Below are 14,799 nucleotides of genomic sequence, written 5' to 3'. Positions count from 1 at the left end.
TTGTTATAATAGTAAAAAGTGGACTAAGATACCATTTATTACTTTTTGAACTTTATAATCCAATCATTAACAAAAACAAGAAAATATGAATCAAAATAACACATTGTTAAATTTCTAGGGAGTGTTTCCATCTATCACCATAGTGAATTTCTTCTTTGCAACCTTATAACTTGGGCTGCTGCTTCCTCCTTTGAGATGTAGGGCCTGGTAATATTTGCTCCTGGAAGGGATTATTTACATCCCAATTAAAAATCCCATTTGTGGTGTAGCCCATTTACATTAATTCCTTGTTTTTATTCTGTCTTTGCTGTTTGCTTCTTGGTACTTGGTATTTCCCAGATAGTTGAAGGTTTAACAATTATATTTTTGCACATAAAAAAGGTTTATTTAAGGATTTTAAGGATAAGATAGACATATCATAATTATAAACACAATTTATAGAACAGATTTATATGGTATATACTTCTAAATGTAGGAACAGGGGGCTGCCTGCCTATTGTATAAAATAAAATTAAAAATTAATCCAAGCTCAAAAGAGGAGGCCATTCACCTCATTTTAAAATGTGAACATGAAGACCTCTGAAAAACACACATTCATTCAAACTGCACTAATGATGGACAACACAAAGAGTGCAGCATTTCCAAGGAAGCCCAGAGCTTTCAACCTTAATTTGTTAAAATAATTAATGCTTTGACTTTGGAGATCTTTCATTTTTTAAGACAATCAGCTCAAGAATGTTTTCAGGCACTACAGCTTGTAACAATCAGAACAGTCTTCTAGTGAGTCTACAGTGTTCAGAGATTCAAGTCCAATACACTTTGGCACATAAAACATGAACAGAAATGAAATCCAGTTGAGAAGTAACTGTGATTTTTTTTTAAAAGAAGTCCCTTCAAAGGTTGCTTGACATGTACAAAGGGAAATTCACCTGTTGGCACTACATTTGGTTCCATAGTGTACTTTTAATCCCGCAACCACAACAACAGCACAGCAAGCAAATATGTAGGACACTGAAAGTAGAACTAGCAATTTTTGGATTCACCAAAGTACTACTTGCATCAAAGTAAAACACTTCTGTAACTTTCTAGCTTTTTAAAAACCAAATATTGTTAAGGCTTTTTGACTGATTGTGAGAAAAATTGTACTTGGTTTCCTTAAGATTTTCATATGCTGGGAAAATCCATTATGAACCAAAATTAATTCCATCTTTTACCAACAGAATTTTCCTATTCCCCAACTGAATATGAAGAAATTGTGCAATAGAACCCTCTACATATTATAGCAGAACAAACTGTATAAAACAGAAAAATTTAAAAATATGGGTATTATATGGGAAGTAAAATTTTGTCTATAGAGACGTTTGATCTTTGCCATCAATTCTGGGATGTAAATTCTAAGCCCTTAGAACTTCCTGCCTGATAAGCATGTCTGTGTTTACTTAAGGCCTTTGAGCCATGCCAGATGGTCTATGTCAATGATGTCATTATGGTGGGGACTTGGGGGTCCAAGTGTGAGATTAATCTCTGGAAGCGCTGGAGACTAAAGTCAGTCATACAGGCAGTCCACCATGTCTATGTGACCCAGATCAACAGAAACTGGACACTAAGTCTTAGGTGTATTCTGGTTGGCAACATTTCATGGATATTCTTACACATCATTACTGGAAGAAGATCACTTTCCATTGCTCCACTGATCAAAGATGTGTCTTACGAGCCTCTTTGCTGGTTTTAGTCTGGGTTCTTATGCTGTAATAAACTAAATAATTATGAATATAATCATTTTTCTGAGTTCTGTGAGTCCTTAATAATGAGCTCTTGAACATGGAAGTGGCCTTGGGGGCCCCTGAAATTGCAGTTGGTTAAGAAAGTAAGGTGACCTTGAAGACTCCTAACTTATAAAGACTTACACCAAAAGACTTAAAAACTTAGCAGCTTTCTGGTCTATGTGCTTATGCTTCTAACACAGTTATCTGAAAAATGATCTTCAATTTCTTAAGCCTCATTGCTTAACTAAATTTCTACTTAGTTCTATATCACTAAAAATTTCTTGCACTGATTTTTTCTGGTTTCAGATAGTGTCTATAAGGTGCCCACAAAAGAAAATTATGATTTATTTATTTTATCCTATATACATATGTTTAGCTTCTCCTATTCTCCTGTCTTCCCAATATAGATACATTACATTTTGAGAGTAAAATCTGCATTAGAATGATTAACTGAACATTATTCACAATATTTGTTATACACCATAATATTTTGTTCCACACACAATGTGTTTTTTAAAGTTAATAATTGACGTTATTTGTCTGGCTTTCTTAGTTTTCCACATATCCATCACTAATTTATCATCCCACCCTCAAAATCTTATCAGGTGAAATTGTTCTGGAATGTTATTATTAGTGACTTTTTTTTTTTGGATGCCCCCTCCTGGACTCCTCAGCCCTTCAGATCCCTTCAGATTTTTATATTCATTTTCTTGGAATGTCCCTCTAAATCTGCTGGAAATTCTCCTAGCTTTTTTTCTGTATTTGTTCTTGTTTATCTGGATTTAGGTCATCCTGGATATAATTTTTCATTTTGGTTGAGCACTTTCTAGACTTTCTCAAGATGCTTTAGGAGAAAGGATGCAGAAAAAATGAAGTTATGAAATTTTGCATGAATGAAAATTGTTCTTATCCTAACAGTTGATTAATAGTTTGGTTGAGTATGATATTCTAGTTTCAACACTATCTTATTCAGAATTATTAAGCTATTATTTGAAGGCATGGCTCTTCCACTTCTATCTTCAGTCTAGCTGTTGAGAAATTTGAGGGAATTATGCTTCCTGCTGCTTCGTACGAAACTTGTTTTTTCTCTCTTGAAGTTTAAGGGTCTTCTCTATTCAAGATTCTTTTCAATTTGATGATGCATCTCGAGGTCAATCTTTTTCTCACTAATTTTATTGGGCATTCATAGGATTTTCTCTTGGATCACTCATGTTCTTCAGCTATGGGAAATTTTAAGTAATTTCCTTGATAATTTTCTTTCTTCATTCACTTCTTTTCTCTTTCTGGAGCTTGTTTTATTCAGCTGTTTTCCTGTATTTTTAATATATCCCTAGCTCTTAGTCACTTCTTTCTTTCTTGGAGATTTCCTTACTTTGTCTTTCAGCCCTTCTGTTGCTTTTTAAACTTTCTTTTCTAAATACTCTTATTTCACAAATCTTACTTTTTCCATTTTTTTTTATGTTGATCTTTTCTCTATACTATCTTCGTTCCATTCAAGTTAATGTTATATTTGAAATTGGTATGTTTGATTGTGAAAGCCCTGTTAGTATGTTTAGGGCTATTTCCTGGAGAGGAATCTTCTAGTCATCCATTACTTAACATTCTAGAAACCTAGTGATCTTACTGCTTAGTAGGATGGTTTTCAATTAACTTCTAATCTTATCAAAGTACTCATTTATGTTTTAGCTATGCTAAATATCTAGAACCTTGCTAAAAGGTAGACTCAGTTTTCAAACCAGATATAATAGAAAGTGGCTTGGATGAGTGGGCTTGAAGGAATTTAACTACATTTTATTATATATATATATATATATATATATTTGCAATCAATTGTCCCATTTTCAACCCTAATGTGAACTTACTTCTCCTCAATTCCTGCGTCTTCTGATGCTCTGCAATGTAAACTAACCCTCGTCTTGTTAAATTCCCGTACTTGGGTGATTGCCACAGTAAAAACAACTAAAATTGAAGTCAGTTACTACTTGATCATCTTTTTTTCCATCTTTCCTATCTGCTGTTATCTCATGCATCTTTCCTTTGAAGATTTTTAGTGTTTTTATGCCTTTGCTATTATTTTAGAGATTTTGAAAGAAAATAGATGCAACATGTATTCTATATACCGCAGTTTCATGTCCTCAAACTTGTTATCTCCATCATTATTACAGCAAAGGAAGAGAGAGCTGGAAGAATTACCAGGGGCTTTCATTGTCCTTGGCCCAGAAGTGATCCATCCACCTAGGCCTAGAGTAAATTGATCAGAAAAATCACAAGATACAATTGAGATAAAAGGGCTGCGAAGTGTTTTATTCCCTAGGAAAGAGTTTAGATCTGGATATCTAGAAGACACTTGGAGTGTTGACTGCACATCCATTTAGCTCTTAATATATGTGCATTATTGCACCATTACACCCACTGACATAATTTATACTCATGACAGTTTTTGAGACAGCTGCTATTTAAGTTAGCTTTTTAAATAGATGAGGAAATTGAAGCAGAGAGAATTTAAGAAACTCACTCAAAGTCAACAGAGTAAGAAAGTCATGACTGAACGCACACAACATGATTTCAGAGTCTTGGGCTTACCTAACTGAGTCATTTTGCCTCACATTTAATTAATCCACAAAAGTTTATTGGGGAACAATTTTGTGTGTGATATTGCATTGGGTACCTAGAAAACAAAAAAACAATTTGTATCAAAATGCTAACTGTATTTACCTATGAAGAGTGAAATCATAAGTGATTTGCCTGTTTTTCTGTATTCTTTGATTTTTTTAATTTAAAAGATCTCCCACATAATAATCATTAAAAATTTTCCATCTGGCAAGCTAATGGATAGGAATTTGTTTTAGATAATTCATGAATTAGTTTAGGGATTAGGGACATAGTAATTAACTATCAAACCTTCATGAGAAAAAGTCTTATTCATGGAATCACAGATTCAGAATTCCTCTGTCAAACAGTCTAAGGAAAAAATGTAAATCTGCCAGTCTTCTGTATGGAACTTTTATGATGGGAGGTAGAGTAGTCAGTCTTTTTTTAGAAAAATGTGCATATTTTTTAAGAATAGTGCATTTTTAGGGACATCCAAAAGACAAACACTTCCTGAGCCAATTGAGTTAAAAAAGCGCACGGCTGGAGGGTCATGTGCAAGTGTTAAATGTTATCCCATATCTTTTCTTATGAATTTTATGTATTTTTCAAAGTTCAAATTTAAAGCTCAAGTTCAGCCTAAATTCAGACTCATCATTGTTGAAATTTTCCAACTTTCCCATCATTCAGATAATTATTTATCTTTAAATTTCTAAATCTCTTACTGCCTTTACCTCATTTAACCTTAATCTTTAGTAATGTCTTATACTTGTCATAAGTCATAGCCATGGAAACAAAATTTTAGAAATGGAGAGAAATAGCATTCACTGGGTCTATCTTTTCACTTTAAAGAGGATGTAGCCGAGATGTCAGGCCTGGGTAAAGGTTTTACTCAAAATCCGATATGGTATTGAAAAGAATCCAAGACTAGAATTGGGAACTCCTTGCTTTTAGGCCAAAGTTCTTCTACATTACTTCATAGGTTGTAATTTTTTTCTTTAATACTGATTTTCTTGGAGGGAGAGATAGTGTGTTTTACTTCTTTGTAGATCCAAATAACTCAGCCAGAGATCTATATGAGGCATAGCACCAAATAAAATTTGCTTAAACCAGGAAAATGAAATCTTGAAATCCTGAGGCAGTATCTACTGTGATTTCAGTGTTAATATTGGAATCTAATGGGAAAGAATGACTTAACTTATTGATGACATCTGCTAGTGACATGAGAAGAATGAATGTATGCATTATGTCAAATACATGGCTTTTTCCTCTTACCAATAATCAGTCCTCTTAAACATAGGAACTCAGTGGGAAGAAAATACATGGAGGCGAAAAAGAGAACATGAATCCCTATCCTGGTACTGGTACAGAAGAATTAACTCGAGCTATCAAATTTTCTTACTATTAACTTCTTTGTGATCCCCAAAGTTATGGTTATATAGGAGGAGCTCAGTAAGGACATACTAATTAATTAAAATTAGGATATAAACATATTTTCACAATCAAACTTTATATCCTTCTTTGGTAACCCTATGTCAAGAACTCAATAAGTGCTTTTTAATTCCTTAAGGAACAAAAATATGACCTTTAAAGCAGACCGTAATTCCCTAGATTGTCACGTACAATCTTGTTTGGCATAAAATCGACAATATTATAAACTGATGATTGTACTGATAGCATCTTCAAATTTACTTGAAGCACCCTTCAAAGTTGCCTAGGTGGTCCAAATGAAAAAGGGGGATTCAGAAAACCTTCCTGAAACATATGGGATATTATGAGTCAAATTGTGGGGGAAATTTGACTCCGCACGACTTCCATTGTGTATGTCATGCTTCTTCTGTAGGCTCAGCCTTCATGATGTCAGGAGTTCCAGGAGTCAGAATAGCGTGGGAGCATGGATCCAATATTGACTCATACTGAGTGGAAGAATTTACACCAGAGTCAGGATGAGATAATTCGGTTGTGAGTGCTAGGGATGTGACTGCTGATCAGAGAGGAAAAGGGCAACCAAGGTGTAAGTTTTGTCTTACTATCTACTCAATTAAGAATGAAGATAGCATGAGATTCAACTGAAATCTTGCTGACGCATACTGAATAATCATAGCCAGTTTTCAGAAAGACAGTCTAGCTGAAAAGAAAAAAGAAAGTTTTCAGCCCCTCTGTTTTACGAATATGGTCACACCTTGGCTCCTAGTGGCTTTGAAAAACTTAAAGGATATCTTGAGGGTGAATTATTCTGCAGTCTCAGTATTGGCTGAACCAAAAAGGTGTGAAACCTCTAGTTTGCATGTACAACATAGGTGTTTTACAGACAGAAAAGAGAGAGAAATTTCTTTGTTTGGAAAGTTGACAAGACAGGAAAAGGTCATAAAGGTATATATTGCTATAGTGACAACATTCTATACTAAAGAATTATATGTTCAAAGATGAAAACTTAATAGCAGATGATTTACTTCCTTGACTGGGTATAAGACCAGTTAGTTACATAATTTGCAGGAACTAATGCAAAATTAAAATATAGGCTCCTTGTTAAAAAATGATTAGGAGTTTCAAGAAGGTGGCAACAGAGCATTAAGCCATGTATGAGTTGTTCCAAGTTGAGGCCCCAACAGACTGCACAGGCTGTATGCTCATGACTTTGAATCCAGTGGGATGTCTGGCCAAGAATTTCAAAATCTTTGTTTTTAGTCCTCCTGTATTTTGAAGAGTTAAAGTGTGACTATCACAATTTCTACAGAAGAAAAAAAATTCCAGAAACCAAAGCCTGATAGAGGTTATTTATTTGAACTCACATATCTAACATAATTAGAGGAACATACAATTGCTTCTCGGCCTTTTGGCTAAGATCAAGTACAGAGGAACATATAATAAATTTAGTGGGTATTGACCAGTTAGGAGACGGGATGATTAAGGAATATATTCTGGTTTTAGACTCAGCTCTGCTTTGAGCAGCTGAATGAATTTAAACATATCACTGCTTTTTCTGAGTCTTGATTTACTAATCTAAAAAGTGAAGAGACAAATAATCTCTATAACAGTATCTGATCTCTATAATTCTGTGCTTGGTCATACCATCAAGAGTTGTTAGAGATTAGATTTTAGTCATGTAGTTACTTACTTAAACATCTGGTCACATTATGAACATATTCTTAATACATATTTACAATTCTGAGTAGGCACACAAATGCTGGAGCTGCATACAATTCACCATTATGGATATCATTATTCTTAACTCCTCTCTCCCAAAACTATATTCCAGTGGATGAATTGTGAAAAGGATAGAATTCACTTTTATGTATCTCCAGAAAGTCTGGAATATTTGCCTCTGTGACTCAAAGTTAGGTTATTGGTGTTCAGGAAGGTATTGAGTGCCAGCAGTCCGTCTCAAAGTTTTGGTAGGACTCTGCAAACACATCCTCTGGACCATGTTTTCCTTAGAAAGAACAACAATAAAGTTTTGTGTGAAGTAATATAATTTCCACATTCTTCACTTAAGAACAGGAGGCTTTGATCTCATGGCTATGTTCTGATTTTTAAAAAAATTTTGTTTATTCTTTGGAAAGATAGATCCTTAAAGACCTTTCTGTCTTTTTTTAAAACATAAAATAGGCTTTTTAAAAACATAAAATAATACATGGAATTGTCCTAGTCAGCAAGTGTTGGCTAAAGAAATGTAGCATCATGCTTCTAACATTAATAATAAATCTTATTTCATTAAAAATGAGTTTCCTACAGGTTAGTCCTGGTAACACTGAAATTAGAACTTGAGGCAAGTAACTCAAACCAGATCCTTAAGCATGCATTCAAATCTACATTCATTTCAGTGTCATCTATCAGAAAACTCCTTGCTAAAAAGTCTTAGGGAAGAAAAAAGATGTCATAGAAACAATGAAAGAATTTCTGATTTTAAGGAACTCAGTTAAATATTGGGAAAGACCTATGAGTAACTAATTCTAATATGAGATTGAGAGATCAGGACTCTAAGAAAAATATGAACCATGTGCTAGATCAATACAGAGAATATGAGATTAATTTTCAGTAAGATTATTTTGGGAGAACTCATGGAGATGGTGATTTTTAGGCTGGGCCTGGATGGTTGAGTACTATTTTGAGGGGCACAGGTGAGGGGAAAGGGAACTTAGGCCAAAGAAACTACATGAGCACAGTTCAGTGTGGATTTTAAGGAATAACTCGTCACTCAATATGCCTAAATAAAAATGGATAAGATTCGTTGAGGGATTACACTATGCCAGGAAAAATTCTTACCATTTTATGTGGATCATTTAATTTAACTCTTTGTATGTAAGGTTAAGCTTCCTGACAAGGAGCATAATTGTCAGGAAGCTTAACCTTACACACGATTTTCAACTGAAGCCTAGAAGGAGATACTGTTATTAAGCCTATTTTACAGATAAGGAAACTGAGTCATAAAAGAGTTAAGATGCTTACTCGATAGCCCAGTGGAGCCATAATTGAAAGTCTGTGTCCATAACCACCATACTTCAGTCTACACAATGTAGTTAGAAATTAAGGTAGGCTGGAACCAAAGGGTCTACTGCACCATCCTTAAGTGCTGTACTTGATACATTTTGAAGAGGGAAGGAGGAATTCTGGGGGGTTTTTTAGATGAAAAGAAATAAAAAGTTAAAAAATGTCTCCCTTGTTATTGATTATTTGGAACTGTTGATTGTCTAGAGGCACACTGTTCATTATAGTGGCTGCTAGCCACGTGTGGCTATTGAGCACTTGAAAACATGGTTAGTCCCAATTGTTTCCTTTTTATCTTCTCTGCAGTGGGGGTTGAAATAGGGCTTCATGTGTGCTAGGCAAGTGGTCTGCTATGGAGTTACATTCCTAGAAGTTAGTCCAAATTGAGATGTGCCATACACACAAAACATACACTTGACCTTAAAGGTTTAGAGTGACAAAAACAATAGAAAATATCTTATTAATAATGTATATTGATATATATTGAAAAGATACCTTGTATATGTTGAATTAATACAATATTTTAAAAAATCAATTTTTACATGTTTCCTCTTTACTTTTATTAGTGAATTTACTAGGTGATTTAAAATTACCTACGTGACTTGCATTATATTTCTATTGGGCAGTGCTGGACTAGAGTAATTTGAAACTTGTGGTAGATATTTTACTAGCCAATTCTGAGGAAGGACTCTCTTACCACATTGTTTTATTTTAACCATACTCTTTCTTTGCTTTCTGGTCATTTGCAAGAAAAATTTGAAAAGACTTCCCCTTTGTAAAGGTTTGTGAGGCCCTAGAATTTCCTTTTTCACTTGTTCCCAACCACAAGCAAATGATCAATATGCTCTGTGGATGAGGAGTCAGGTTTACAAGGGTAAAAGGGGGAGATGCAGAAAAATTTCCAGTCCTTGAATGGTGTGAAGTAAAAGTGTTTTCAAAGGATCTCACAAGAATGGCACAAGTGGGCACAATGGGCCTGTCTCATCGTCAAAGGACCCAAGGAGTTGAAAGGAAACTCTAACTACAACATCAAAATGCCACAAAACCATAGTTATTAATACAAACTAACTTGCATCCCTGCCTATCTGTCACCATCTCATCTTAAAAAAAAACTTGTGAAAATACGTAATCCTAATGAAACTTCAATAGGTATAAATACCAACAGCAAAAGGAGATGTAGTACATTGTTCTGATCACCTGAAGATCAGCCATTAGAAAGGAAAGCTCAGCGAAGTCCTTTGGACCTGATCGACTTAATATAGGAGCTACTGATTTCATTTTCTTTAGCCCAATTCTCTGAGACAATGAAGTATACAAGTTCTTTCTTGGCTTTTCAGCTCTGCATCATTTTGGGTTTCTCTACCTATTATTGCGAGTCAAGATTTACAAAAGAAATAAACATTCTAAAGGACTATTTTGTAAGTATTTTCTTTTAATAATACTTGCTTATGGTAAAAAAATGACTGAATGTTGACTTATTTTATCTGATAGACTGTCATCTCTAGTCCAAAGTTCTTTTGAGAAGATGTGATGCTACTTTGCTGATTGTTGGTGGGATGTTTCTTGATTAAATAATCTATATATTGCTTAACCTTCCGCCCAATTTGATATAGAGACTTAGAGGGGATTCATGAATCCTTCAAAAGATGGGCATGATATGGGTATAAAGCATAATGGTTTCGATAATTTTGTGGCAAAAGTCCATAAAATTATGGTAAGTTAAATAGTGTTCAATATTGAAAAAGTGATTGACTATTAGTTTCTGATCTCCCAGACTACTAGGAAGGTGACAGTAAAAGGTCAATGTTAGCATTAAAATAGCGATAGGAAAGAATGTATTAATTAAAGTAAAAGAAGGTGAAGTTCTTGAAGTTTTGGCTCATAGCTGTTTTCTTCAAGAAGTGATTTCAAAATTTTAGTACTTCATGTATATTACCTATGAATTATTCCTGAAGTCTGTCACTTGCTGAGATTTTGTGAGGATTCTGGATTAGGGTTTTAAATTTTTTTGTTTTATATTTCTTTTTAAATTTTATTTATAGTTAATGCAAATAGTCTTTTCGTTTTGAATAATCTATTATTTATCCAAAATTTAGCTCTTATAATAATGTTCAAGCATTTACAATCTATTTTATTCTTATGGTGTAAATCAAATCTCTCTCAAACATATGTACCTAGAACTATTTTTTAAAAAGTGACATGATAATACCTTTCAGGAGGGTACCGGTAGATGTTACCAAAATCTGTACCATAGGGGGGCAATATATTTTAGTGGGATGACTTTGCTATGGGTGTTTTTTTTCCAAGCTTGAAGATACTTTTTTACTTTTTATTTTTAACTTCTCACTATAGTTACTTGGGACATTTGAAGTGTCACCAGTCTTGTTGAGATCATTTATGACTTTGCAATTTAAGAGTTATACTAGTAACTGAGAAAGCTGAAAGAGGACAATAGTCTTTGGCTAAATCTAGCATAAAAGCTTTTAGGAATATTTATTGTTAGAATGAAATAGAAGGGTCGAAAAGGAAATCAATGACTGTTTTCAACATCTGAGTTCAATGAAGCTTACTGGGTATTTTTAAGACAATTTATGGACTAATTATAAATAAACTTTTTCATCTTTTCTCAGAACGCAAGCAGCTCAGATGTAGGAGATAATGGAACTCTTTTCGTAGGCATTTTGAAGAATTGCCAAGAGGTAAACTGAGCATTCCCATTTGGCTGATATGTTGCTTATTTTCTGATGAATAAATTCACATTGTCTTCTCTTAATGCTCTTTTCTCCCAAGGAGAGTGACAAAAAAATATTTCAGAGCCAAATTGTCTCCTTCTACTTCAAACTCTTTGAAAAATCCGGAGGCAACCAGATTGTCCAAAAGAGCATGGACACCATCAAGGAAGACATCATCGCTAAGTTCTTCCACAGCAACAGCAGCAAACTGGACGTCTTCCAAAGCCTGACTCGAATTTCAGTGAGCATATTTCAATTTTTTGTTTCATGGTAGAAGCTTTTGCACAGAATTTAATTCTCAGGAAGAAGAAATTAGGTACTTAACATTTGCTAAGGCTATGAAATGAACCTATGGCTGAAATTTTTCCTTACTAATTCCACACGTTTTGGGTGATTTTTAAAAGTCAGTATAGGAGTCATTTAAATGTTACTTGGAAGAACACAGGCATTGAAACTGTTACATAGAAGGCAGGTGAATGGATAAATCCAGCAAGAACGAAGTAGAGGAAGTAATAGAGGGAAGTAGTGAGAAGTCCTCTCATTGTTTGTTGCTTGTGTGATGGAAATTCTCTTGCTTTGGAGGAAAGGCTGTGTGTCTTATGGAAAGAGCAGTGGGAGGGGGTGAGAAAAATTGTTCTTCTCTTAATTTGGCCACCAAGGTACTGTGACATCAAATGAATCACATGCCTGGCTGGGTCTCAGTTTCCTCATCTCAAAAGGAACCTACTGAGTTATTGCATAAGTTCTATAGTCACCTTGCTCTAAAAATTCACAGTGCTATGTGTGGAAAATGAGAGCACAGAAAGGTGTAAACTTTGGGGAGGCAGCAGAGTCATCTTACTGTGATATCTGGTTACCTCTCAGATTATGTGGCCCAATTAAAAGTGAGAATGCTCTTTTTTTTTAGGAAAAAAATTTACAACTTATTAAAGGATTGTTCCATTACAGATTCTAATAATCCATTCAGATTCTAATAATCTCAGGTGGAGAAATCCCTAGGCTCCTCATTTTTATCTCATAAAATTGTCTTGAGGCCTTAAATTAGGGCTTCTAGAACCTGAATGATAAATTTGAAGCATAAAGACATCATGTTTTCCAAACTTTATGTACAAGACAAAGGTCTCCAAAATCATTTGGCTTTGACTTTGATGTAAATGGGCTGGAATGAGAGATATGGCTTTTGTTATGGCTTGTGCCCTGAGGATTTGTGCCCAGGCTTTCACTATATCTGCCTGTCTCCTGTCTTGTGTAAGCTACCAGGGTCAGAAAGGAGAAATGGCACTAGATTTCACTGGGCCATAGGCTAGAGACTGAGAAAGCACTTGATTCTGACTCGGTGCTGCCCTGGCTTGCTTTCAGTCTTGGATAAGTCTCTTAAGGTCTTATTGGCAGATTCAAAGTTATTACATGAGCAGAACTCAATCCCATCCTTCCCCCACTTCACTTCAGGCCTTATTTCATTATATAATTTTGACAATTCTGTAGCAGTAAAGTTAAGGACATGTGATGTATCCCACCACATGATGGCAAAACTGGCAATTCAATTATCATTGTAGCCTCACCTGATAAAAAGTGAATATTGTATATTAATATATTATGACTCAGAGTCACTTTTTAAAAAAGAAATACCTCCATTTTCATTGACTATGATATTGAAAGGTGAGTATCTGGATGACTCATATGCCTGAAAATAATTTTGCTATTTGGTTTCCATTAGGTAGATAATGTGGATTTCCAGCGCCGAGCCATCATTGAACTCAAAAAAGTGATGGATGATCTATCTCCGAACCAGCGGAAACGAAGAAGGAGTCAGATGTTGTTTCGGGGCCGGAGAGCATCTAAATAAGTGTCCTGATGCTTACAATATTTGAATTCTTAAATCAAAATCTATTTATTAATATTTAAAATTATTTATATGGAGAATATATTTTTACTCATTAATCAAGAAATATTTAATAGCAACTTTAATATAATGAAAATGAATGTCTATTAATATATATATTATTTATGATTCTAGTATACTGTAACTATTCCTTTTGTCCCTTTATCCTTTCTGACTAATTAGGAAGACTGTGTGATGCTCCAGCTCTATCTCAGGGGCCAGCTAAGCAGCTGACCTGAGCAAGACCCTGGGGGTTGTGTATTTATTTCATTTGATGATACAAGAAACACTTATAGATAAAACCACACCATCTAGTTGCTGCCTATTTGAGAACATGTCTGTATTCTGAGCCAGTGCTTTAATGGCATGTCAGATAGTACTTGAACATGTCAGGTGATATGGCCTGTCCCTTGGTAAAAACACAGCATCTCAGGAGTTTTCACACCTGGTGCTTCTAAATATTGCTGACAACTGTGATTGAACCCAAATGGAAAGTAACTCATTTGTTTAGTTTATCAATTTCTAATACATATGAATAAAGTATAATTTTAAAAATACTCATGCTGCGTCAGACTTTTTTCTTAGTGAGGACCTGGGCAAATGAACCACATACTTAATAATTAGAAGGAAGACAGTAATTTTTAGCAGGGAAATCTTAGCATTGCATTAGGCTCCTTTCAAAGTGATGTTTTCCTCTGGTAGCAATTTATTGGCTTTTGCTGCTCCATTTGGCAGCTATTTGAATTATGTTTCCAAGATATAGATTTAATTATGACACCATTCTATTCAGAGCTCTTGCTATGCAAAGTAGTCCAAACTGCTTAGGTTGGCATACAGAAATTTATTTCTATACTTTCGTTCCATCTCCTTACCCTCCCTCAATTTGGTGTCTTCCTTCTTAACCCACTTTGGGAAAATACCATTGAGTATGAGAGTAGAGAGGGAGAGGGAAAGGGATGGAGCGAGGGAAGGGAGGGAGGGGGAGAGGGAGGGAGGGAAGGAGGGAAGGAGGGAGGGAGGGAGGGAGAGAGAGAGAGAGAGAGAGAGAGAGAGAGAAGAGAGAAACCTGGATTAGAATCTGGGTATGACATTGCAAGGAGTGTGATCCTTAATGAATTATTTATATTTTCTAAGCTTCAGTGTTCTTGCCTGCAAAAAAGAAGTAATTGTGTCTTTCTAATAATACATGGTGAGAGTTTATTTTATCACTCAGAAAGTATTTATTGGGGATACCTACTATGTGCCTAAATGCTTAAAATACCTTAGTCATGGGGAGTTTGAAATTGAGCCAGGAGGAAATAGACAATGAACAAAATATATAATACGTAAATAAATTACATGA

At 34.8% G+C, this 14,799-nt stretch overlaps 1 protein-coding gene across 1 annotated transcript; it reads left to right on the top strand.

The window, feature by feature from the left end:
• The first annotated feature begins 10,052 nt into the window (after nucleotides 1-10,052).
• On the top strand, nucleotides 10,053-13,526 carry Ifng (interferon gamma). Its single transcript, XM_004861087.2, has 4 exons — nucleotides 10,053-10,261; nucleotides 11,474-11,542; nucleotides 11,634-11,816; nucleotides 13,293-13,526. Exons 1-4 carry the CDS (start codon nucleotides 10,148-10,150, stop codon nucleotides 13,419-13,421), a joined length of 495 nt encoding a protein of 164 aa, XP_004861144.1. The 5' UTR covers nucleotides 10,053-10,147; the 3' UTR covers nucleotides 13,422-13,526.
• The last annotated feature ends 1,273 nt before the right edge of the window (nucleotides 13,527-14,799 follow it).

This window comes from Heterocephalus glaber, unplaced genomic scaffold, assembly GCF_053883595.1.
Source record: "Heterocephalus glaber isolate CG9 unplaced genomic scaffold, H.glaber_assembly_v1.0 deba00001569, whole genome shotgun sequence".
In the NCBI taxonomy this organism is placed as follows: Eukaryota; Metazoa; Chordata; class Mammalia; order Rodentia; family Bathyergidae; genus Heterocephalus; species Heterocephalus glaber.
Note: the sequence above shows the minus strand (reverse complement) of the source record. Positions and strands in the feature narration are given on the sequence as shown.